The sequence below is a fragment of the Nelumbo nucifera genome, chromosome 7 (assembly GCF_055504915.1).
Source record: "Nelumbo nucifera cultivar China Antique chromosome 7, China Antique-T2T, whole genome shotgun sequence".
Taxonomy (NCBI): Eukaryota; Viridiplantae; Streptophyta; class Magnoliopsida; order Proteales; family Nelumbonaceae; genus Nelumbo; species Nelumbo nucifera.
The window spans coordinates 9,346,172-9,367,547 of NC_142655.1; the positions used below are offsets into that span (position 1 = coordinate 9,346,172).

The following is a 21,376-nucleotide window of genomic DNA, read 5'->3' on the forward strand; positions in this document are numbered from 1 at the left end:
GGCCAACAAACCCATGTTGAACGCCTTATTTAGAAGACCATAAAATGAATTGTTTCTAATATAATTATTTATTTATTTATTTCCTTTAAACAGTAGGGAATGCCTCCTAGAGGATTGAAATAGAACTGTTTTGTCTACTTTCAACCATAATTAAATATTTAGGTTGTTTTTGGTTTAGTGTAAATTACGAGAAACAGAAAGTCGGGGGAAAGGCATCCTACAGGGGTGCAAATGGACCGGATCATGGTCCGATCCAAATTTGAATCTGATTCTATTTTGTAGATTCAGACATTTCCTTATTTTTGGATCAGATCTCATCGGTCCAATGTGTATATTATTTATTTATTTATAAATATGTTTATATTACATTTTTATAAATTTTTATATTATTTACTCCTTTATAAAAAGCCATGCATATATATGATGAAAATAGTTAAAAAGGCTTTCATTTTTTGTTTTTATCCTTTTAGTAATTTGTTAAATTTACAGAAATTAAATCAGATCAGATCATATTTAGATATCCAATATCCTTAACAGATTCAGATTCAAATTAACTTTTGTAAGATCTGATTGAATCAAATATAAGATTTATATTATTGATTGGATTTGGATATACCTCAATTTGAATCCGGTCCAAGCACCTAGGGGTGGATTTGAGCCGAGCCAAGCCGAATAGTATGAGGCTCGAGCTCGACTCACCAAGGTAGTATAAGGCTTGAGCTAGAACCTTGAGCTTGAGCTCGGCTCGAGTCAAAAACTCGTAAGCTCGAGCTCGATTTAAGAAAAATGTTTTATAAAAATAAAAAATTATATATAAAAATATTTTTATTTGATATTTAAAAAATTAAGAATTATAACAATTTTATTATATATATATATATATATATTATTTTTTATAATTCTCTCTCTCTCTATATATATGTCACCAGAATTTCTATTCCTATTTATTTTTTGTAGGAATTGGATTTAATGAGCAGCTCAGTGCACGAGGCTCCTGCCAATGCAGGTCTTAGGAAGGATACATGTGCGCAGCCTTAACCTTGTTGCCTTATTTTTCTAAGTCTGCGAGTAAAGACTAAAGAAGCGCAATAGTTGGCTTTCTTGGTGAATGGGTTACACGTTTTGCTTAATAATTGGCTTTCTTTGGTGAATGGTTTTATGAAGTGAGTCTTGAAAAACTTGCTTCACCTTTTCAAGGGGTAACACATTTTGCCCAATACTTGGATTCAGGAGGTGGATATTCATCTACTGACCTTTTCTTGATAGGCTACTGATGTTATCTCTTTAAGCATATAAGTCTTTCTAAAAAGAATGTGACATGTCTTCATGTCTCCCTATAATTTTGCAAGACCAAAAACCTTAGACCTAGTATATGTTTGGCATCGATGCTGCAGATGCAGCACCGTTTTCTGAGAAAATGGTGCCTTTATTTTTATTTGATATTATTACTGCCAGATAGGATGTTTCCTGGAGCAACAACATTTTTTGTTTGGTGCCATTGCTCCAGAAAACATTTTCAGCACCGGTACCCATTATCCAGTGCCACATCACTGCCCTATTGGCAGCAACGGGCTGCAACTCTAGGAAATGCCAAATTTGATATTGCTCTAAGCCATGCCTTCCCGATTTCCGAGACATGACTTGGACCACCATTTTTTATGAAAAAACGATTCTAAACAAATGCCCATTTCCTGGAACACCGTTTTTTCCTGTGGCATTGATGTGGCGATGTTGCTCTGGCAACGATGCCAAACAGCCGCCTAGAATCCTGGTACTGATGGAAGGGTGATGATCCTGGATTTGTCAAGTGTTGAAATGTCAGACAAAATGTACAAAACAGAGTCCTATTGTGTGAAAGAGATTGGTTTAGGAAAAAGAAAAAGAGTGATGATACAGTGAATGCCCTATTGTGGGTATCACTTACTGGTTTGAAAAGATAAAATCTCATTGGTTTGCCACTAGACTAAAGGTACAACTTGGGCGGATTGGGTAGGGTTGAGGGTCAATGGAAGCTCAACCTTAAAGACTCAGACCTCGGGCTTGGGATGGTTCAACCCCAGGTCAAGTCCAATTTTAACAAACCCAGTCTGACACCAGCTTAACTTAATATAATATGGGCCGGGTTGGTCACAGGTGGGTTCGGTCAGGTTTTTTAGAATGTATTTTAGCAAATCTACCTTTGTTGGGAGATCACTGCACTGAATCATTGAATGTTTTAAAATCACCTCCTTTAATGGTGCCACGGCAAAGAAATTATGGTCTTTCTACAACAATATGTTTAATGTCTCCACTATTGAATCCTAACATGTATTAGATAGAATATATATGTTGCAGGGTCTCGTTGCAAGCAACTCTCAGCTCCATCACTTTTATATAATTTTGCCATCTATTCTCAGTTGGGTGATATGGAAAGAAAGATGCCCGTGTAGATATGAAAGAAAGGGAGTGCCGGCCTTAACCCTCGTAAGGAAAATTAGTAAGTGGATAAGAGGAATTAGTATGCTCCATGGAAAACCCTCTATATTTAATAACTCTTCGATCTTTAACATTCTCAGTATTTCTACTAAACTTATGGAGTTAAAATAAGATGGATTTATTGGTAAATTTCTACTGTTTTCCCTTATGCTATGTTTGGTTTAAAATAAAAGGTAGGGAAGGTAGACGTAGAGAAACCTAAACAAGCAACCCTATTTTTCAACTTTCTAAGGTAGGGAAACCCATCCACATTCGACTTTCCATGGGGTTGCATACTTGCATCTCTTCCAAATATAATGTCTTTCAAATACCTGTTATTACCTCTCAATCTCGATTTCATAAATACCATTGTCAAAACAAATTTTAAGTCCATTATGAAAAGTATGAAATTTAGCAAGAATGAGGGAACCAAAGCCATAGAAATTATAAAATGCCAAGCAAAAATCCAAAGATGGTTTCTCACCACATTACCTCCACCCTCCCCCAGAATAGAGAAATGGATGCAGTAAATTAATCCTCTATTAAAGATTTCCTCAAGATCAAAGATCAAACTTCAATCAATAGCAGGCTATTCTTTGTATGGGTTTATAGATCATTCCCCCCAAAAAATACAAAGCTGAGGCCGGAGGATAGTACATGTTAATCCAGTTCCTGTTAGTTTCTATAAATTGAATGTGGATGGTTCAACTCATGGAAACCCTATTCCAAGTGGTGGCAGGGGCGTTATACACAAGGTGGAAGAAAGAACTTATGTCTTGGCTTTTCCTAAAGCATATGGTTCTAATACAAATCTTATAGCTGAGGCAAATGCTCTTCTTGATGGTCTAGAATTGGCACGGACCATGGGCGTTACAAATATTATGGTAGAGAAAGATTCAAAGGTTTTGTTCAAAACTGTGCACTGCAGGCTAAATCTAAACTCCCCTGAAAGTTGTGGTATTGGAAGGAAAATTTTGATGATCATCTGTTATTTGCGGAGATTACTCTTGTACATATTTTTAGAGAAGCCAACCAAGTAGTGGATTGGCTTTCAAAACAGGCTTGTGAGTAGTCATCGCACATAATCTACAACTCTTGTGATGATTTGCCGATGGAGGTGAGTTGATTAGTAAGGGATGATGATTCGGGTATTCCTGTTTTGTGTTATACATAGATATTTCCTCGATATCAGAAGAAATGATATACCAACGTTGATAACGTACATCAGAGGAAAAGCAGTGGATCAACGTCATATCAACACATTACAAATAAATTCTGGTGAAGAAATGAAGAAACCAACTGAAGAGCAGGATAAAGAACATCAGGCCCTTGGGTTTTCTGATGAAACAAAACCAAACTGAGAATACAAAAATGAGAACGCTACCACTGTGTCTATGCGCCTATCATATCGTAAATACATTTAAAAATCTCGTGAACAATGAAATAACATTTTTCCTCTCTTATAAATCAAAATCCATCTACTGATGTTACCTCTTTTTTCATGTTGAACATGGTCCCAGTTCACCAATGCCCCCTAATCAGCCTATAGAACATGATAGGATTACAGAAAGACCTTAAATCCCGATAATCCGGTATGATGTTTAGATTTATATCATGATGGGGTGCTTGAAGCCAACTTCTTTTTTGGTGGTGGATTTCCTCCAGAAATTAGTACATAGGAGTAGAAACACAACATTGCAGCACTGACCATGAGGAAAACCCAAAACAGTTAGCTTTGCATTTGGTAGTCCTCCGTGCTCAATATTATAAGCAAACAAAAACAACAGACCAGAATAGGCAGTACCTAGCAATGGCAGAAAGCCCTGTAGGGAATATTTTCCTTGTCTGCATTCAGAATATTAGATTATGGTCAATGTTAGGGAATCAACATACTGATGGTGGAAGATAACAATGTGGTGATATATTACCAAAGAGTAGGTCTGGAAATGCTTTGAAAGAAGGGCTGCAGAAAGTGCTGCAAGATGATGAAAGCAGAGGTAACTTGTACTACTCTACAAATGATAATAAGTTAAACTTGAAAGATGGAAGGTGAACATTTTTTATTTAAAAAAAAAAAGATGGATCAAGATAATACAGGGCACTTAAAACACATATTGATGCAAATACTTTAAGCATTCCAAGATGATACTATCATCATATGCCCCAAGTTACAACTAAACATTTAGGCTCATAAAAGTACTCAGTATGTTCTATGGTTTCAGATTAAAATTGTCTCTCACCAGATGTATAGATATAACTCACTGTTCTTATGGAAGGGAAAGTCAATCCAACACTGCTATTAGATGGTTCTGTAGAAATGAAATTCATGAATATGGCTCGTTTATGAAAATAACCATTTTATGGGTTTTACATTGACAGCCATAAAACAATGATAAGTCAAGATTTGGGTTTACATCCCTTTCCTCACTAACTGTCAAAGAACTTGTAGGTATTGCTCCGTTTAGGAAGAGTACAAATACAAATATGTACAGTGCAAATACAAATATTGTCGTTTGTCATGAACCATACATATTTGAATTTGCACTGAACATATTTGCATTTCCTCTCTTCCCAAATGGAGCCTATAGCACAATTTAGATTTTTATTATATCCTCTCTATGTCCATTAACTTCTAAGCAGTGTTGATTGACCATAAAAAGTTAACTTCTCAAAGAATTTTCCATCGATGCTGTCTGGAATGGAAATGAATTACTACAATTGTTTAACTTTTGAAATTGATAATTATTGTGAGAGGTACTTAGAATTGGGATCTGATATTGTTTAATAAACAGTGAAAAGAATGGACCAGACAGAAGTTGAAAAAAGCTCAATTCATGTATTGAGGTATAACAGTTTTTTTTTTTTTTTATCAGCTATTTAGGTATAACAAGTGTCAGCTGGAATATTCACAAAACTAACTTCAGTATGCATTTTTACTAAGAGTTTACTTCAGAGATTTAGTTCAAGTTTCAGTTTGTTCTATGAACTTTTTACAACCTTGAGGCAAAGGATAATTCTTCAGACCCTAAGATGACCAACAATAATTTAGACAATTAGCTGGCTATTGATGGTCCGTTCAAGGACTTTATTTAACTTGATGGTTCTTACTATTTTTTTATAATCTTTTCCGTTAGGGTTTGACTATGACATTGGAAAAACTTATACCAATTAACTAGTATCATAAAAGTGATAACCAGAAGAGAAGGGTTAATATTGCATGCCTCCAAGAAACAAATTGGAAGGGTAAAAAAGCTTAAGAAATTGATGGCTACAAATTATAATATACGAAAGAGGTGGATAATAAAAATTGTGTAGCAATAATAGTAGATAAGGATTTAAAAAAACAAAATTGTAAATGTTAAAAAATTGGGGATAGGATAATTTTAATTAGACTTGGTTTAGGTGAGGAAATCATTAACATAATTAGTGCTTATGAACCTCAAGTGGGTTTAGAAGAAAACATAAGGCAATTTAAAAAAAAAAATAGAAGGATTAATCCAAGAAATTCCAAATGAAAAGAAGATTTTTATAGGAGGAGACTTTAATGGGCATATAGAAAAAAGAAGTTAAGATATGATATGGTACATGGAGGATTTGGATTTGGGGAGAGGAATGAATCAGCCATCAGGAGGTACAATATTAAATTTTGTAGTAGCTTATGATATGGCAATTCTAAACACCTTTTTTCCAAGAAATGATGAAAACTTATTAACATTTAAAAATGGATTAAACATAAGTCAAATAGATTTTTCCCTTACTAGGAGAATAGAAAGAATGATTTGTAATGATTGCAAAGTTATTTTGGGAGAAAGCTTAACAACACAATGTGTGCATTAGGAAATGGAAGAGAAATAGGTGTCCAAGAATTAAGTGGAAAAACTTAAAAGGAGAAAAGCTAGCTCAATTTAGAAAAAAAGTTGATAATAAAAGGGGCTTGGAATTTAGATGGAAAGATTAATGATATTTGGCTTGAAATGGCAAGCAACATAAAGATAGTAGCAAACAAGTTTTTAGAAGAATTTAAAGGGAAATGGAAAAGTACAAAAGAAACTTGGTGGTAGAATGAAAAGGTTCAAAGTAAGGAGGTTAAAAAGAAAGTAAATGAAATTAAATGTGAATGATGAGATTTAAATGTATATGATGATAGAAATAAAGAAAATTGGCAAAAAGATAGAAAAAAGGTATATGATGAGATTTACCGTAAGTAAGGAGGTTAAAAAAATGGCAAAAAGATAGAAATAAAGAAAATTGAGAAAAAAATATAAAACCATAAGTAAGGAGGTTAAAAAGAAAGTGAATGAAATTAAATGTATATGATGAGATTTACCATAAATTAGGCACTAAAGAGGGAGAAAAAAGGTAAGGTATAAACTAACAAAGTTGAGAGAAAGGAAATGGAGATATTTTTGAGAGAAAGGTATGAAAATATTAAGAAAACAAAAAACAATATAACAAGCTGCTATACAAAAAAGGGGGGATGCAGTGATGCACAGCCAATGCCCATACGACCCTAAACCTCCCACCCTCTGCTTTACAAAAATATTATAATATACAAAAAAGGAATTGAGATTTCTTTCCCTACATGTCCATAGCCAGACAGGAAAACAAGTTCCCCAAGATTTTCTGGAAAACTGAATCTACCGAGCTGCTCTTGTTTTTGAACATTCTTGAGTTTCTCCCTTGCCAGACACACCAAAAAACTGATGCAGGAGTGATATTCCATGCTACCTTCCCCCTTTTGGTTAGACCAGCTATACTACAGCTCAGTAAGAAGTCCACCACTGATTCTGGGTTGCAGGTTTGCACCTCAAACATTTTCCAAATCCTTGAACAAATCTCGTGGGCAAAGTCACAGTGTAACATCAAGTGGTTAATTGATACGACGTGCTCGCCGCACAACACACAATTATTGGACTCCAAAGGCAAGGCCCTCCTAGTTAAGTTATCCCTGGTTAGGATTCTGTTGAGGTAGGTGGTCCACACAAAGAAGGCTAACTTTGACGGCACATTTTTGCACCAAATGATGTTTGCTGGAAGCCTGTTCCTCTGATCTGGACACGTGATTATAGAAGGATTTGACTGTATAACTTCCAGATTTATCCCACTTCCACAGCCTTCTATCAATGCTCCCAATCTCCACCCGAGTGCTCTATAATTTGTGAAGCATTTCCATCATTGCCTCCACCTCCCAGTCATTTAGGTTTCTTCTGAAACGAGGAGTCCAGACTACATTCCCATTCTGCACCTGTAAGTGGTCTGCCACCCAAGTTTCTTTGTCTATTGCCAACTCATACAGGGCAGGGAAAGACTCATTCAGTGGTCTGCCTTCACACCAGGAGTCTTCTCCAGAATGTCACCTAATGGCCATCAGGCCCATCACCAATTTTGAAACTTTTTGTCTATTTAAACCATGTTAGGTGCATTAAAGATGAAGATCAAAGTGTTGGTAAAAGATGAGGAAATCAAACAAATATGGAAAAATTATTAAATGTAGAACAAGGAGAGGGTGCTAATGGAGGAGAAACTAGCAATACTAATAATATTAAAAATAATATGGACTTTTATAGAGTTAGACCTACTAAAGTAAAAGAAGCACTAAATAAGATGAAGGGGAATGTGTTAGGACCTGATGGGATTCCAATAGTGTGGAAAGGTATGGGAAAGGCAATGGTAGACAATGGGTGGGATGTTGGTCTTGATCCTAGGGCATCTCATTCTTCTCCCTGGAAAGTGATCCATGGTTTATTGCTTTCCTTTATACATCAGGTATGATGCTTGTGCAAGCAATAAAGTGTGTTTCTAGGAAGAAGCTTGGTTTGGGGCAAGGTTCAAAGTATCAATACGATATGCATATCAGCAGTATCGTATCGGTACTTAGAAACGGCCGAAACTCTATTTTTTTAGTTTTTTTTTCAAATTTTGGTTTTTTGGGAAGCTAAAAACATGTTTTTTATTATTAAAAAAAGTTGGGGTTCCGAAACACCTGAAAACAGGCATTTCGAAGCATATGTTTTTCAAAAGATACGATACGATATGCCCGATACGGGGCGTATCGTATCGATACTTTAAACCATGGTTTGGGGATCCCTCTTTTAAAGATAGATTTCCATCCATCTATTCCCTTTCCCCAAACAAAGGGAGAATAATATCCTCTGTTTTTGGTAATGAAAATTCTTGGGACTTGGGATTAAGGAGAGGGTTAAGGAAATCTGAAATCGGGTTGGTAAATGAACTCGTTTCCCTTCTTAGTATAGTGTTCCTGATTCACTCTTGTTTGGACGGCAAAATTTGGTCAGTGTCCTCCTCTGGTTATTTTACTTGTGCTTCCTTCTTCACTGCCCTCTTTCACTCTTCTAACATGGTAGGTTCTTTTCCAACAAAGGAAGTTTGGTGTAACCATGTACCCCAAAGATAAGGGCTTTTCGTTGGGAGGTGGTGCTCTAGATAATCAACACCTTGGATAAGCTACAAAAAAGAAGGCCAAATTGCTACCTCTCCCCTAATGTTTGATGTTTTTGTTTGGGCTGTGGTGAGACAATTACACATCTATTATTATCTTGTCCTTTTTCTTCTTTTGTTTGGAATTGGTTTTCTTCTCTCTTTGGTTGTGGGTGGACCCCTCCTTTAGATGTGGCAAACCTTTTTGAAACAAACTTTTTTAGACTACCAACGAAAAGGGGCAGGGTGATGTGGAGAGCCATAAGAGCAGCTATCTTGTGGTCAATATCAGTGATTTAAAAGGCACGCATAGGTGCACAGGCGAGGTGCATTCTAGGGTAGGCGCCTCGCCCAAGTCTTAGGCGAAGCCCTTTCAAAAGGCACACGCCTAGTGCACCTAGGCGTGCACCTGGTGCGCCTTGCACCTCAGCCTAGGCGTGCACCTTTTGAAAATCTGACACTTTTTCCTTTTTTTGAGTCTAGCGGTTGGGCCGGGGGCAGAAAATTTGGTAATGTTGTCCATTCATTCATCCTAATAAAATATTTTCTTAAAAAGAAATTAAAGCTATAAAATCATTATTTTTTGTGTGAAAACTAAGAATTTAAGACCCCAACATGGACTTGTTTGGGCTTGCCTCTAGGGGTGTGGCACAAAGGCGGCTCATGGAATTAGGAATGTAATATGTCACATTAGCTACTTTAAGTAATGTAATTGAGAAAAAAAGAGATTGTGGGTTTTATATGCTTGAAAATGTTTTAAATGTTTGATTTCATTTTTAAATTCTCATTTGAATATGCTTTACATATTATGTTTATGTATTTGAATTTTAGATAATAGGTTTTTTAATACATTTATTTTAAAATTTAAGTTTATATTTTATAATTTTTTCAATTTTTGGCATTTTTTTATCTTTTATCTTTTTTTTTTTGTGCCTTGCCTAAAAAAGAGTGTGCCTCGCCTTGCGCCTCAGACACAAATTGACCCTTGCGCCTTTTTTGTGTCTTGCACTTTTAAAACACTGGTCATTATCCAAGGAACAAGTCATTGACTGCATACTTATTAAAGTCGTACATTGGCTAAAATCAACTAAATTATTCAAAGATTATTCAGTTGAGGACATTTTCAGAGGATGGTCAGTAGTGGCACTGTAGAAGAAGCTAAGTCTGTGCGAGTCTTGCTGGAGCACCGAAGCTGCAACTGTAGAAGAAGCTCTCCCCCTTTCGGCTAGTGCTAGGACTGCTGAAATCAGTCCTCAACTAGGTCTGTCCTATACAGACCTCTCTTAGTAGCCAAATAGCTACTATTCGCTGGAAATAACCTAGTAGGACATCTACTTCTGGGTCTTACTTCCCTTGAGTCTTACAACCAAGAGAAACCCTAGGTTCGAACTTGCTTTACTCTCTTGCACCCCTAGGTCTTCACTGCAGCAACCCAGAAAAGGAAGAGAGAAGATGAAAAGACGGCAAGAGAAGAGAGTGTGCGCCGGCTGAAACCAGGAAGAAGCTAATGCTCTGATACCATGAAAGCTAAACTACTGTAGCCGAAGTAGCAGAAAGGAGAAGAAGAAGAAGAGATGCTGGAATGTCGAACTGTCCTTGCCAGTCGACCATGTTATTATTTATATTTGAATGTAGTACAAGATACAAGTAATTACTGGAATGCCCCTGATTAGTGATGGGACACCCAGTAACTTAAAACATTAAACAGGCTTAGGCTCATTAACACAGGCCCAGTTACAGGATAACTTGAACTTAAGTATGGGCTAATAAGAACTCTTATCAGCCAAACACTCATATAAAGAGACATCATTCAACATTCTAACAAATATCACTATACTCTGGCCCAATGGGTGTTGGAGATTCATTAAGATCTGAGGTTATGGCCTTCAAGGGTTGCAGATGGCCAAGCAATGGGGAATTCATAACTATGAGGTGGAGGGAGACTCTAAGCTGCTAATAGGATGGCTGCAGACAAAAAGTTTGGGGGTGTGGACATTTAGACAGCAGATGAGGGAGATTTTTTGCTTAGCAAGAGAAGCTGGAGTACTCTTTAATTGGACAAGGAGGTCAGCCAATGGTGTGGCTGATTCTTTGGCAAAGCAGGGGACCCAAAGGGAGAATCTTTTTTTTGGGCCGTGTTGGTCAACGTCATGCTATGAGTGGTTGACATTGTATGTTCTTTTTGTTGGTTTAATAAAAGTGACCTTTTCCAATAAAAAAATAAAAAAGTATCAACCTTTCTGGCATCATAAATTTACCCTTTCCTTTATTTAGAATTCAGCTTCATATAACACCAGTTTATCAATGTAATTGAGGTGATGATATTGAATAAACCTCATAGATAGGATGATATAGAATATAAATATGCAATAAATGAATGACATAGAACATTCAGATTAGATCTCTGTTTTGCAAACACGAGAAAGAAAGGCTGGAAGGAAGTTGCAAGTCTTGCTTTTCAAAGAAAGAGCGTAACCATGACTAGTTAAGGTATCCCTTGCTTGTGGCAACTCTGTACAAGCACACCAATGTTTGGAAGAAAACTTAAAAGAACCCCTTCTTGATTGTCTTCTTTATCTTGTGCCATATTTCTAATTGTCTATTTGATACATCGTTAACCAACCATATGCCATCATAAATACATAAAGCAACAAAATGCATATGACAAAGGAAAAGCATATACTATATTATTCTAAATAATTACTCATCAAAAAAAAATATTTTAAATAATTAGAGAAAATCACAAACAAATAAAGCTTTAAACTAACTTTTGGTTGACTAGTTGACCTAATCATTGCTTAGTTGTCCAGGTGACTGAATAATGAGTGTTGATTGACTGGCTAGTGATGATGTTATCCCTGAATTGCTATTTGGTTGACTAACCGATACTTTTATGACATAGTTTTAAGTAACAGAAATTCAATATATACCTGCTTGTCCCAATATGAATGGTAAGCTAGATTTCCCTTGCCTCCAAACCTTTAAACTAAAAGTACTCAAGGCCAACAATGCACTTCCAAAAAGAATCCCAGTGCTCAGAGTAGTGAGATTTCTTGAGAATAGAAAACCAACAATCCCTCCACTTAAAACAAGTCCACCTGTGACACAATCAAATCTGTAAATTTAACAAATGAGCTAAAACTTGATATTTACTTCATTTTACAAAAACAATGACAAATATCTATTTTGTAAAAATAATCATGGTAGCTTTTTTTTGTTACACAGGAATAAATCATGGCACAATTTGACCAAGAATTCTCTTTTTATTTTTTATGAAGATTTCACCCAAGAATTCAACCATTCAAGATGTGTTTTAACCTAAAGCACCATTCAAAAGCAAAGCACACAGTATGGAAAATATGGATAAATTGCATATTGTATAAGTTATAGGCTAGAAAGATAGAGAAAATGGCTAATGCAAAAGAAAAAAACACCTCAACAAATGCTTTCAATATTTTGCCCATTAAATGGTTCCAACAACAAGGATATATCTCAAGAGAATAGTTCCAAAGGATGATATTTGGATGGCTGAAATTTAAGCCTTTCCTTCTGTAAAGGAAAAATAATCAAACTTCAGGAACTACTCAGTGAGCCTTGAAGCGAATCCTGTGATTAAAGGAGTACATTCTATTAGCATACAATGCAAATTCAGTGCTTGTCACTGATGCAGAAGCATACTTACCGAAAGGTATTCCAAAACAGAAGTCATGGATCTTTGCACACCTTTTCTTTTGGATGACATCAGTTTCATTTAATGGTTCACCCATTCCTAGGTTTCCACCAACCTGTTCTTCTGGATTGGAATATGATTTTGTTGTTCCCTCTAGAGGTGACCTTGATGTGTCAGCTGTATACCTTAAGGTGGTTTTGGTCTCTGAACTTTGACGTTCTGTGCCACTTCCATCCAAGTGCATAGAAACTGACAACTGGATAAAAAGACTCCTTTCAGCAATTAGTACCACTTCATGTTATTTTCCATAAATATTTCCATGGAGTTTTTTTTTGATGAATAACTGATTAGTTCATTGAATTTAAAAGACAGAATACAAGAGAAAGTGAGAGAGAGACAAGCTCTCTTATCTCTCCCTTTTAACTTTCCATGGAGTTAACTGATCTAAATTTAAATTCAAGTTACTTGAGTATAACTGTCATGTAAACATCAACTGAGAAAGATGGGAGAAAAATATAATCAACAAGAGAAAGAACACGACCAGTGATTCTCATGTTAAGAGAATGTGATCATACTTCCATAGTACTACTAAGGTATAAAAAAGGCTATACAAGTACAAATAAAGAACTTCAAAGACTTCAAATAGCTGCAAAATAAATATTCAGAAATAAAAGCCCATTATCCCAACTTTGGTGAAACCATAACATAAAGAACAACCTTTTCACTAGTCTTTAAAAAAAATCTATCCACCTTCACTTTACCACTAATCATCTAGAATCTGTAACCTTTTATTTGCGACCTCCATGCATTCTAGCCAAGTAAAGCCAAGTTATTTTTCCTATTCAAGACAGAACAAAAAAAAAATGAAAGAGTGAAAATGGAAGAATTACTACAAAAATATATCTCCATTAATCATGAAATCCAGAGTCCAGAGATGCATAATATATGGTTGGACAGGCAAATTACAATGGCTGGGCTTGTCAAAAGACACCTTTCTTCCAATATTCTACTCTTATCTTGACCATCATCTGTAGAAGGATAGTGCAGTTCTTTATTTTATGGGTGTTGTCCTTGGATTTCAGTCTGAACACTGAGGTGCTGAAACATGAGCTGAAAGGTTAAATAAAGAAACACTTCAAAGAACTAATACAAATATGACCAATCCCTATAGAGGGTTAGAAGCTCTTGATGTGAAGGTTTAAGCAGCTCACTAGAAATGGTATTGTTTATATTGAAACTTGGTTCAGTATTTTTTTATTATTAGTTTATTTTGTAGAGCCAAAAGAAATTATTTTCTTATTAAGTAATCTCTAAGGAGGTGAAAAGAAATGATGAGGTGCTCAGGAAACAAAATTCTATTTTGGGAAGATATTTGGTGTGGAAACACTCCCCTAAAGGATAAGTTCCCTTCTTTGTATTCCCTTTCTTTGAATAAATTCAAGGTAGTCTCTTCCTTCCATGGGTCTGACCATTTGAGGGCTCCTGGAATTTGGGCCTAAGGAGGGGTTTGAGAGATTCAAAAGTGAGTAGTGCAGACGAGATGTTCTCATTGTTATCTTCAGTCTTCCTAGACCAGTCTTGTTAGGATAGTAGAATTTGGTCAGAATCCCCCTCAGGGTCTACACTAGTTCCACCAAAGGTTAGGGCTTGTCGTTGGGAAGTGGTGCTCGAAAATATAGAAACCTTGGACGTGCTTCAAAAGAAAAAAGCTAGATTGGTGTTTGTACCTTAACTCCTGTTGCCTTTGCCTAAGGAATGGTGAGAAGGTTGTAGACACCCCATTTTTGCACCCTTCAAGCTTCAAGCATGCTTCAGCTAACCTGGGGGCAATCTTGGATTTTTACAAAAGTTTGAACCTCAAGAATCCAAGGCCATAGGTACGTAAAGCCCAAAATTCCAGATCCAACAACACCAAGATCATCAAAATCCGACACCGTTTATCCCTTCATCTTAGGACTCGAAGCCAGAACCGATTCGGATCATTTAATCAGTCATTTTGATCATGAACCTCATTTCACATCAAATCAAAAATCCAAGACCATAGGTATGTAGAGCCCAAAAATCCAAACCCAACGTCACCAAGATCACTCAAATTTGACACCGTTTACTCCATCTTAAGATCCAAAGCCGAAACTGATTCCAATCGTCCGATCAGAGTCATTTTGATCCTGAACCTCATTTTACATCAAATCAGAAACCCAAAACCATAGGTACGTAGAGCCCAAAAATCGAAATCCAATGACACCAAGATCACTCGCATCTGACACTATTTACCCCTTCATCTTATGACCCCAAGTCGGAACCAACTCCGATCATCTGATTGAAGTCATTTTGGTCATGAACCTCATTTCACGTCAAATCAGAAACCCAAACCATAGGTACGTAGAGATTGAAAATCCAAATCCAACGACACCAAGATCACCTAAATCCAACACCATTTACCCCTTCATCTCAAGACTCAAAGCCAGAACCAATTCTGATCGTCCGATCAAGATCATTTTTTATCCTGAACCCTATGGCACGTGAAATCTGAAATCCAACCTTGTAGATGGATAGAGCTTGAAATTTCGAGTTCAAGGGTACTAAGATCATCCAATTCCAACACCATTAACCCCTCCATCTTGAGACTAGAAGATAGATGCGATCCAGGCCTTCCGTTTGGAATCCTCTTCAATACAACTTCAAACCTAGGGCACCCCACGATAGGGGTGATCATTTCAGCCCGACCCGGAAATTCCGGGCTTGGGCCTGGGTTTTGTGTTTAGGATCGGCCCGAGCCCAAGCCCATATCAGGTTCGCAAATTTTAGGGTCAGGCTTGGGCTTAATACTTCAAGCTCGGCCTGGGCCGGGCCTGGCCCGCATATATTTAAATTTACACATTTTGTGTATAATGTATACATATGTATACATGTTATTTTACGTTATATTATATATTTTATATATAAATATTATAACATGACATGTATAATTTATATTATATGTAATATTTTATATTATATAATATATAAAATAAAAGTTTATATGCATGTTATGTCATTTATCATAAAATATTATAGATATATAATGTTTTATATATGAAAGACATTGACTCGAAATCAGGCCTAGCCTGGCCTAGGCTCGTGTAGACCTGGGCTAAGGCTTATGTTATAGGCCCAGAACCCCGGCTCGGGCCTAAGCTTTAGCCTTTATCATAAGTGCAAAGCCCGGCCCGGGCCCGGCTCGGCCCGGCCCTTGATTACCCCTACCCCACGATCAGATTTTTCTCCTAGACTCTGGAACCATCTTAAAATTTAAAATTTAACCAGCTAATGAGCCTTCAATCAATCAAGCCAATCACCTAAACTTGGAATATCCAATTTAGGTAAATTGGTGAAATTTTCCTCTTATTATCTTGATTGATTGAGAGGATCTCTCCAAAAGCTGTCTTGACAACCCATTCCCTTGATCAATCTCCCTCCAAAAGTTCTTTAAACCTCAGCCATTGATCTCCCTAGCTTTTTTTTATCAATAATTGATCTCCCTAGTTTACCAATCTCAACCCTCCATTCCCTTCTAGAATCCTCCCCAATCTATAAATACTCCATTTCCTCACTCACAAACACACAATCTAGCTCAGGGAGAGAATTCTACCCCCATTAGCCTAGAGAATACCCCTCTTCACGTCCCAAATCCCCCCCACTCACTCTTCAATGTCCCTTGAGTTTCCCTATATCATTTTGAAGTCAAGAAACCCCTTGGGGTCATATACACATTGAAGAGACGAAGCTGAAAGCATTCTTAAAGCAACACAATACAATAAAAGTGATATCCGATCCAGCAGTGTTTTCTCACATCTTGGGCTACATAACCAACGTCATTAGCCCTCCAAAATGAACAAAAATTCATCCTAAATCTTGGGGGGTTCTCAAGGAGCAAAAGGTATTCAAAGAAGTGCAGCAATTGTGTGGCAAAATGAGGTTGATGGTTTTGGTTGCATGTTTGAAAATTGTTGAATGTAGCAATGAAGGAGTTAAGGCATTAGAAATCAACCAAGATATGATACTTAACGACTTACCAAGCAGCTTGTTTGATATTCGGTTCTTTTCTCCTTTTCTTAATTTCTTGTTTTTTTAAGTAGTTGTATAGGATTAAACAACGAATTTTGTTGTTAAGATCTCTACGTTTCTTGTTGAATGTGCATCACTAGTATTTGAAGTTTCTATTATTCGGTTAGTTTAATAGTTGCGGTGGCTCTTCCTTTTATCTTTGTAAACAAGTTTCTTTTTTTTTCCTTTCATCATTTCTTTCTTCTCCCTTAATTAGAAACATCGTCACCTACCTAATCCCATAGGGAAGTTTTGACATCGTTAGAAAAGAAATTGTAACTATCCTTCATCATGTAGTTAAGCACCCAAGTAGGACCCACTTCAATTTAACAACCACCATTATGCTTCCCTTTCTTTCCTATTCATTTAGATTTTAGTCCCGTTGCATTTATTTATTTTTTTAATCTTTGCATTTTGCATCACGTTAGAAACAAATGAACTACTTTTTTGCATTTGCATCACTTTAGAATTAAATCTGTCATGCCATACTTGTATTGGTATTAGTTTTATCATAATTTGCTATTAGTTTGTTTGTTTGTTTTTTTTTTTTTTGGTCTTAATCCCCATTAGCAACCCATTTAGTAATCGGTCCCACCATATTCATCTATGATCTCTTTGTTAGTTTTATTCCAAGTCATTTGTTTTCATTAGGAATTTAAATAAAAAAGTTTTATCTTCATTTTCCTTGCATTAGAAACTGGGGTGCTACTCTAATCCTCCTTTAACAGTCCCATGCTTGATATTTTAGATGTATCAATTCAACCAATATTCTCCATTAACTTGGTCTTTTTTTTAAATAGCTGCATCAGTTTTTGTTTTAATGTTTTTTTAGTCCTTGGTGAATTAATAGAGTGGTTCGTTTCAGTCATCTAGTTCTTTAAAAAAATTGTCATTTGTTCACTAGTTTGCATAGATCGATTCTTGTCCCTTCTTGTCCTAGTTTAGCTCACCATCACTTAGCTTGTCCACCATTTCTCTAGTTTTTTAGTTGTTTTTCTGGTTTGCTTCCATTAGTTTGTCAATTGTTTAAAGTATTCAATCACCACATTTAGATGCTATACAATTATTTAATTATTACAATTTCAATTGTTAGCTTGTCATAATGTTATATTTTCATTCATTCTCATTTAATTTTATAATTCCTCATTAAATCATGTTAGTGTGTGTGAATTAAATTTCAAGCCCAAAATTATGAAAATTTCCTTGGAACATTGGTGAAGTAGAGGCCAGTTTAATCAGGCGCATGTGAGGTGCCAAGCACCTTCCTACACCGTACCTTGGTCCCCAGACCCTAAGAATCTCATCCCCATTGGGAAACGAGTCACTAAGAAAACATAAATTGTTTTTCTTGAAAAATCTTGGGTTTTCCTAAATTCCCAAAAATTTAGGTGGTGACTCACCTACATTTGGGACTGTTTTTCTTCTCTTTTTGGTTGTAGCTGGAACCCCTCATCATGTGTGCTAAGCCTTTTTGACCCTAGCTTTTTCCTTCAACCAAAGAAAAGGGGTAGGGTGATGTGGAGAATAACAAGAGCAGCTGTAATTTGGTCGGTTTGGGAAGAAAGAAACAACATGATCTTCCAAGGGTAAGAAAAATCAAAGGAAGCAATTGTTGAGGGCATCACCATCACAATTTTATATTGGCTGAAAATTCTGCAACTCTTCAAGGACTTCTCTTATCATGATTTGATTAGAGGCTATAGTACCATAGCTACTTCCTCCTCCACTTCTCATATAGTGCAGGAGAGTTGGTCCCCTTCTCTACAGGCTAGAGTGAAGCTGAATTTTGGTGGGTGTTCTCTAGGCAATCCAGGTCCGTTAGGCATTGGGAGAATTTTCAGAGATGACGAAGGAAAAGTGTTGGCCCTCTTCTCGGGTCCAATTGGGATGGGAGACTCACTTCGGGCAGAAATAAAGGCCTCACTACAAGGTCTTAGACTGGCTAAGCAGTGGGGTATCCAACAGATAGAAGTGGAAGGTGATTCAAAACTGGTAATAGGCTGGATGCAAGCAAGGAAGTTAGGTGCATGGCCTTATAGACAACCGTTAAGGGAAATTTTGTACTTAGAGAGGGAGTTAAGGGTTCAGTTTATGTGGAAAAGAAGATTAGCAAATGGAATGGCTGATGTTCTAGCAAAGCAAGAAGTAAATAGGGGGGCTTTATTTTGGGATTGCTTGTATACTTTTTATGCTTTTGGTCTTCTTAGCCATCCTTAGGGTGGTGACAGCTTTACTTTTTTATTCTTAATGAAAGTTACCATTTCCTATAAAAAAAAAGGTAGCATGTCTATGCTAAAAGAATCTATTTGTTTATTAAGTAACTTTCTAAACATGGTTGTCAAGGAAACACCTAGGAGACTGGGTGGTTTTAGATGGTCACGATCACACAGTAGGTTTCATAAAAGGCGCTTGCCCAACTTTTTAAGCACTCGCCTATGTGACAAGGCAGGCACCTAGGAGACTAAGATAACTGCACAGGCAGTTATTAGCACTTTTATTATCTATTTATTCAGTGATTTACAGGATTTTCAGAATCCAGTTAACTCAAACCACTACTGGACTCAGCAGTTATAGAAACCCATTAAAGAGTGTTATAAACTCGGCTGGTTCATTGGTCTACATAAGTATTTTATTTGCTTACCAAAATGAAAATGCAATGCAAAGACTGAAACCTTCATAGGCATAGAGATTAAGACAAAGACTGTCAAGCCATGTAACAGATATGTGTCTTATAGATCATAAAATGTACTATATAGGGTTATATACATACTGAGCTTTATAAACTAAATGCAGAACTAAACAGTTAATTATGACATCATAGGTAATTAGGTTGGCATAATGGTTTGATGACTGATCCATTATCCATTACCTAGATGGGTTTGTGAATGGTCCAGATTTGACAACATTTGCTGCTGTATTTTCCCCAACAGTTTTTTTTTCCACAAAGTACATTTTTTCTCTTCTTTTAATTGGTCATGTTATGGAGGCTTCTAACTTTCATTCCAAGATATGTTATGGCATGCTTAAAACTGTGTCAATACATGTATAGATCCATCTGCAGGTTGACATGTGTCAAAAAAATCCTACTCATTGTAAGTAGCAATTTCCTCCAAATCAAAGTTGATACCTAGCTCTTGATCATCCAGTATACCTAGTCTTAGTACCCCATTATAATCAACTCTTGAAATTCATCCCTTTATGGGCCCATCACTCATTGAATTAGTAGACTTCATAATTAAGCTGATCAAGATGTTCAGATTGGAACCAGGGATATGGGCTCTCTTTGTAAGTATCTGAATCTCAAAAACCTGCTAAACTCATTTATCAGATACCTGATTAAAGCCTAAGAATCACTCCACCACAAGCCATTCAAACCCAAGGGGACTCAAACCCTGCAGCCCTGGAGCAAGGCTAAGAGCTCCTCTTAAGGTCCCAAGGGAACACTCACTCTCCCTCCCTCCCTCCCTTCCTTGTTGTCCTTGGAAACACCAACAACCTTGGACTTTCCATGGTTACCTTCTTCTCGTTGGTAGCATCTCCAAGGGCATGTTTGTTAGGTAAAATGGAATGGAATTTAAGTTTATCATAGTAATAATTCGCCAATTAAATGCTTATTCAAGCTTTCACAGAAAATATCAAAATCAAATCCATCTGCAAATGTTCTCTAATATGCATAAGTTTTACTCAATTTGAACATTTCATCTTGTTTGGAGTTCAGATTCCATCCATGCTTAATTTGATGAAGACGCATCCAGGGGCTGTATAAGTCTATATGCTTTTCACAACTGATGAAATTATTAACATTTAACTACATCCTCAAAGCACTATGTTGCACAAACCATACATCTATGGCCTTGAACAATTTCCTCCCCATTTATCAAAATAAAAAAAAAAAAAACAATTTCCACCCTCTTAGTTTTTTAATTTAATTGGAAATTGGCTCACTGATTGCAAATATAGTGATGCTGTTAAACCTCATAACCAGTGCTATCTAATTTCTCTGACGGCAGCAATTTCATTGCTATGCCATAATTTCACCTAAGTTCACATCCCTGATAAAGGAGCAAACTAAGCATGACGAACTATAAAACAGTTCAGTGAAGGTAACAAAACCAAATCACGCTAAAATTCCAACGAAGATATAACCAGTTATACACTTATCAGTTAGACTGTTCGCAAATTCCTTGCGGTTCAATTACGACTAAATTTCTTCAACTTTAGATGTTCACACTGGCGTCAATTATTCCATGAGAAATCAGTTGTTTAGGCTTAATTTTATTCAAGACCATTAATTGGAAGAAAAATGAAATAAAGAAGGTAATTAGGGTTAGAAAGCACAGAAAGGTACCTTGGAACGAAGAATTACAGGTGGGATTGATAGCTTCCGCAGCTGGAGTTTGCGACTGATTGAGGAGAAGCATGAAATCTGAGAGATTGCGGAGCTCATGATGATGGTGATGTTCCTGGCGACTCAAAAAAAGGTCGTTTCAGATCGAATTAGGAACTGAAATCCCCGAGCAATAGACCTCACCGCGGCGACTGGTCTCCGGAGTCTGATCAATCACTGGGGTTAAGCTCATGCCGTGCAAATTACGTCTCATTCACATTCATGAGTCAAAGCGCTCGCTTGTTGGCATGTAATCGGATCGGATGTATGTAAATCCAAGTTCGATCCAATTAAGAACTGTCTCCTCCGAATTCGACCCCAAATTTGATCGGATGCATGGC

General features: G+C 36.6%; 1 protein-coding gene across 1 annotated transcript; it reads right to left on the bottom strand.

The window, feature by feature from the left end:
* Positions 1 to 3,766: 3,766 nt before the first annotated feature.
* On the bottom strand, positions 3,767 to 21,283 carry LOC104613459 (Transmembrane proteins 14C). The gene is made up of 6 exons (XM_010281284.3): positions 20,997 to 21,283; positions 12,575 to 12,818; positions 11,823 to 11,990; positions 4,383 to 4,429; positions 4,259 to 4,299; positions 3,767 to 4,157 (listed from the first exon to the last, which is right to left on the bottom strand). The coding sequence occupies exons 1-6, from the start codon at positions 21,093 to 21,095 to the stop codon at positions 4,067 to 4,069; spliced, it is 690 nt and encodes a 229-aa protein (XP_010279586.1). The 5' UTR covers positions 21,096 to 21,283; the 3' UTR covers positions 3,767 to 4,066.
* Between the last annotated feature and the right edge of the window lie 93 nt (positions 21,284 to 21,376).

Excerpts from the sequence above, each read along its gene's own strand:
- LOC104613459 (XM_010281284.3), bottom strand. The coding sequence starts at position 21,095 with ATGAGCTCCGCAATCTCTCAGATTTCATGCTTCTCCTCAATCAGTCGC. Across the intron at positions 12,819-20,996 it reads CTGTAATTCTTCGTTCCAAG|TTGTCAGTTTCTATGCACTT; the intron begins GTACCTTTCTGT and ends CTTTTTATCCAG. Across the intron at positions 4,430-11,822 it reads ATTCATATTGGGACAAGCAG|CACTTTCTGCAGCCCTTCTT; the intron begins GTATATATTGAA and ends ATCATCTTGCAG.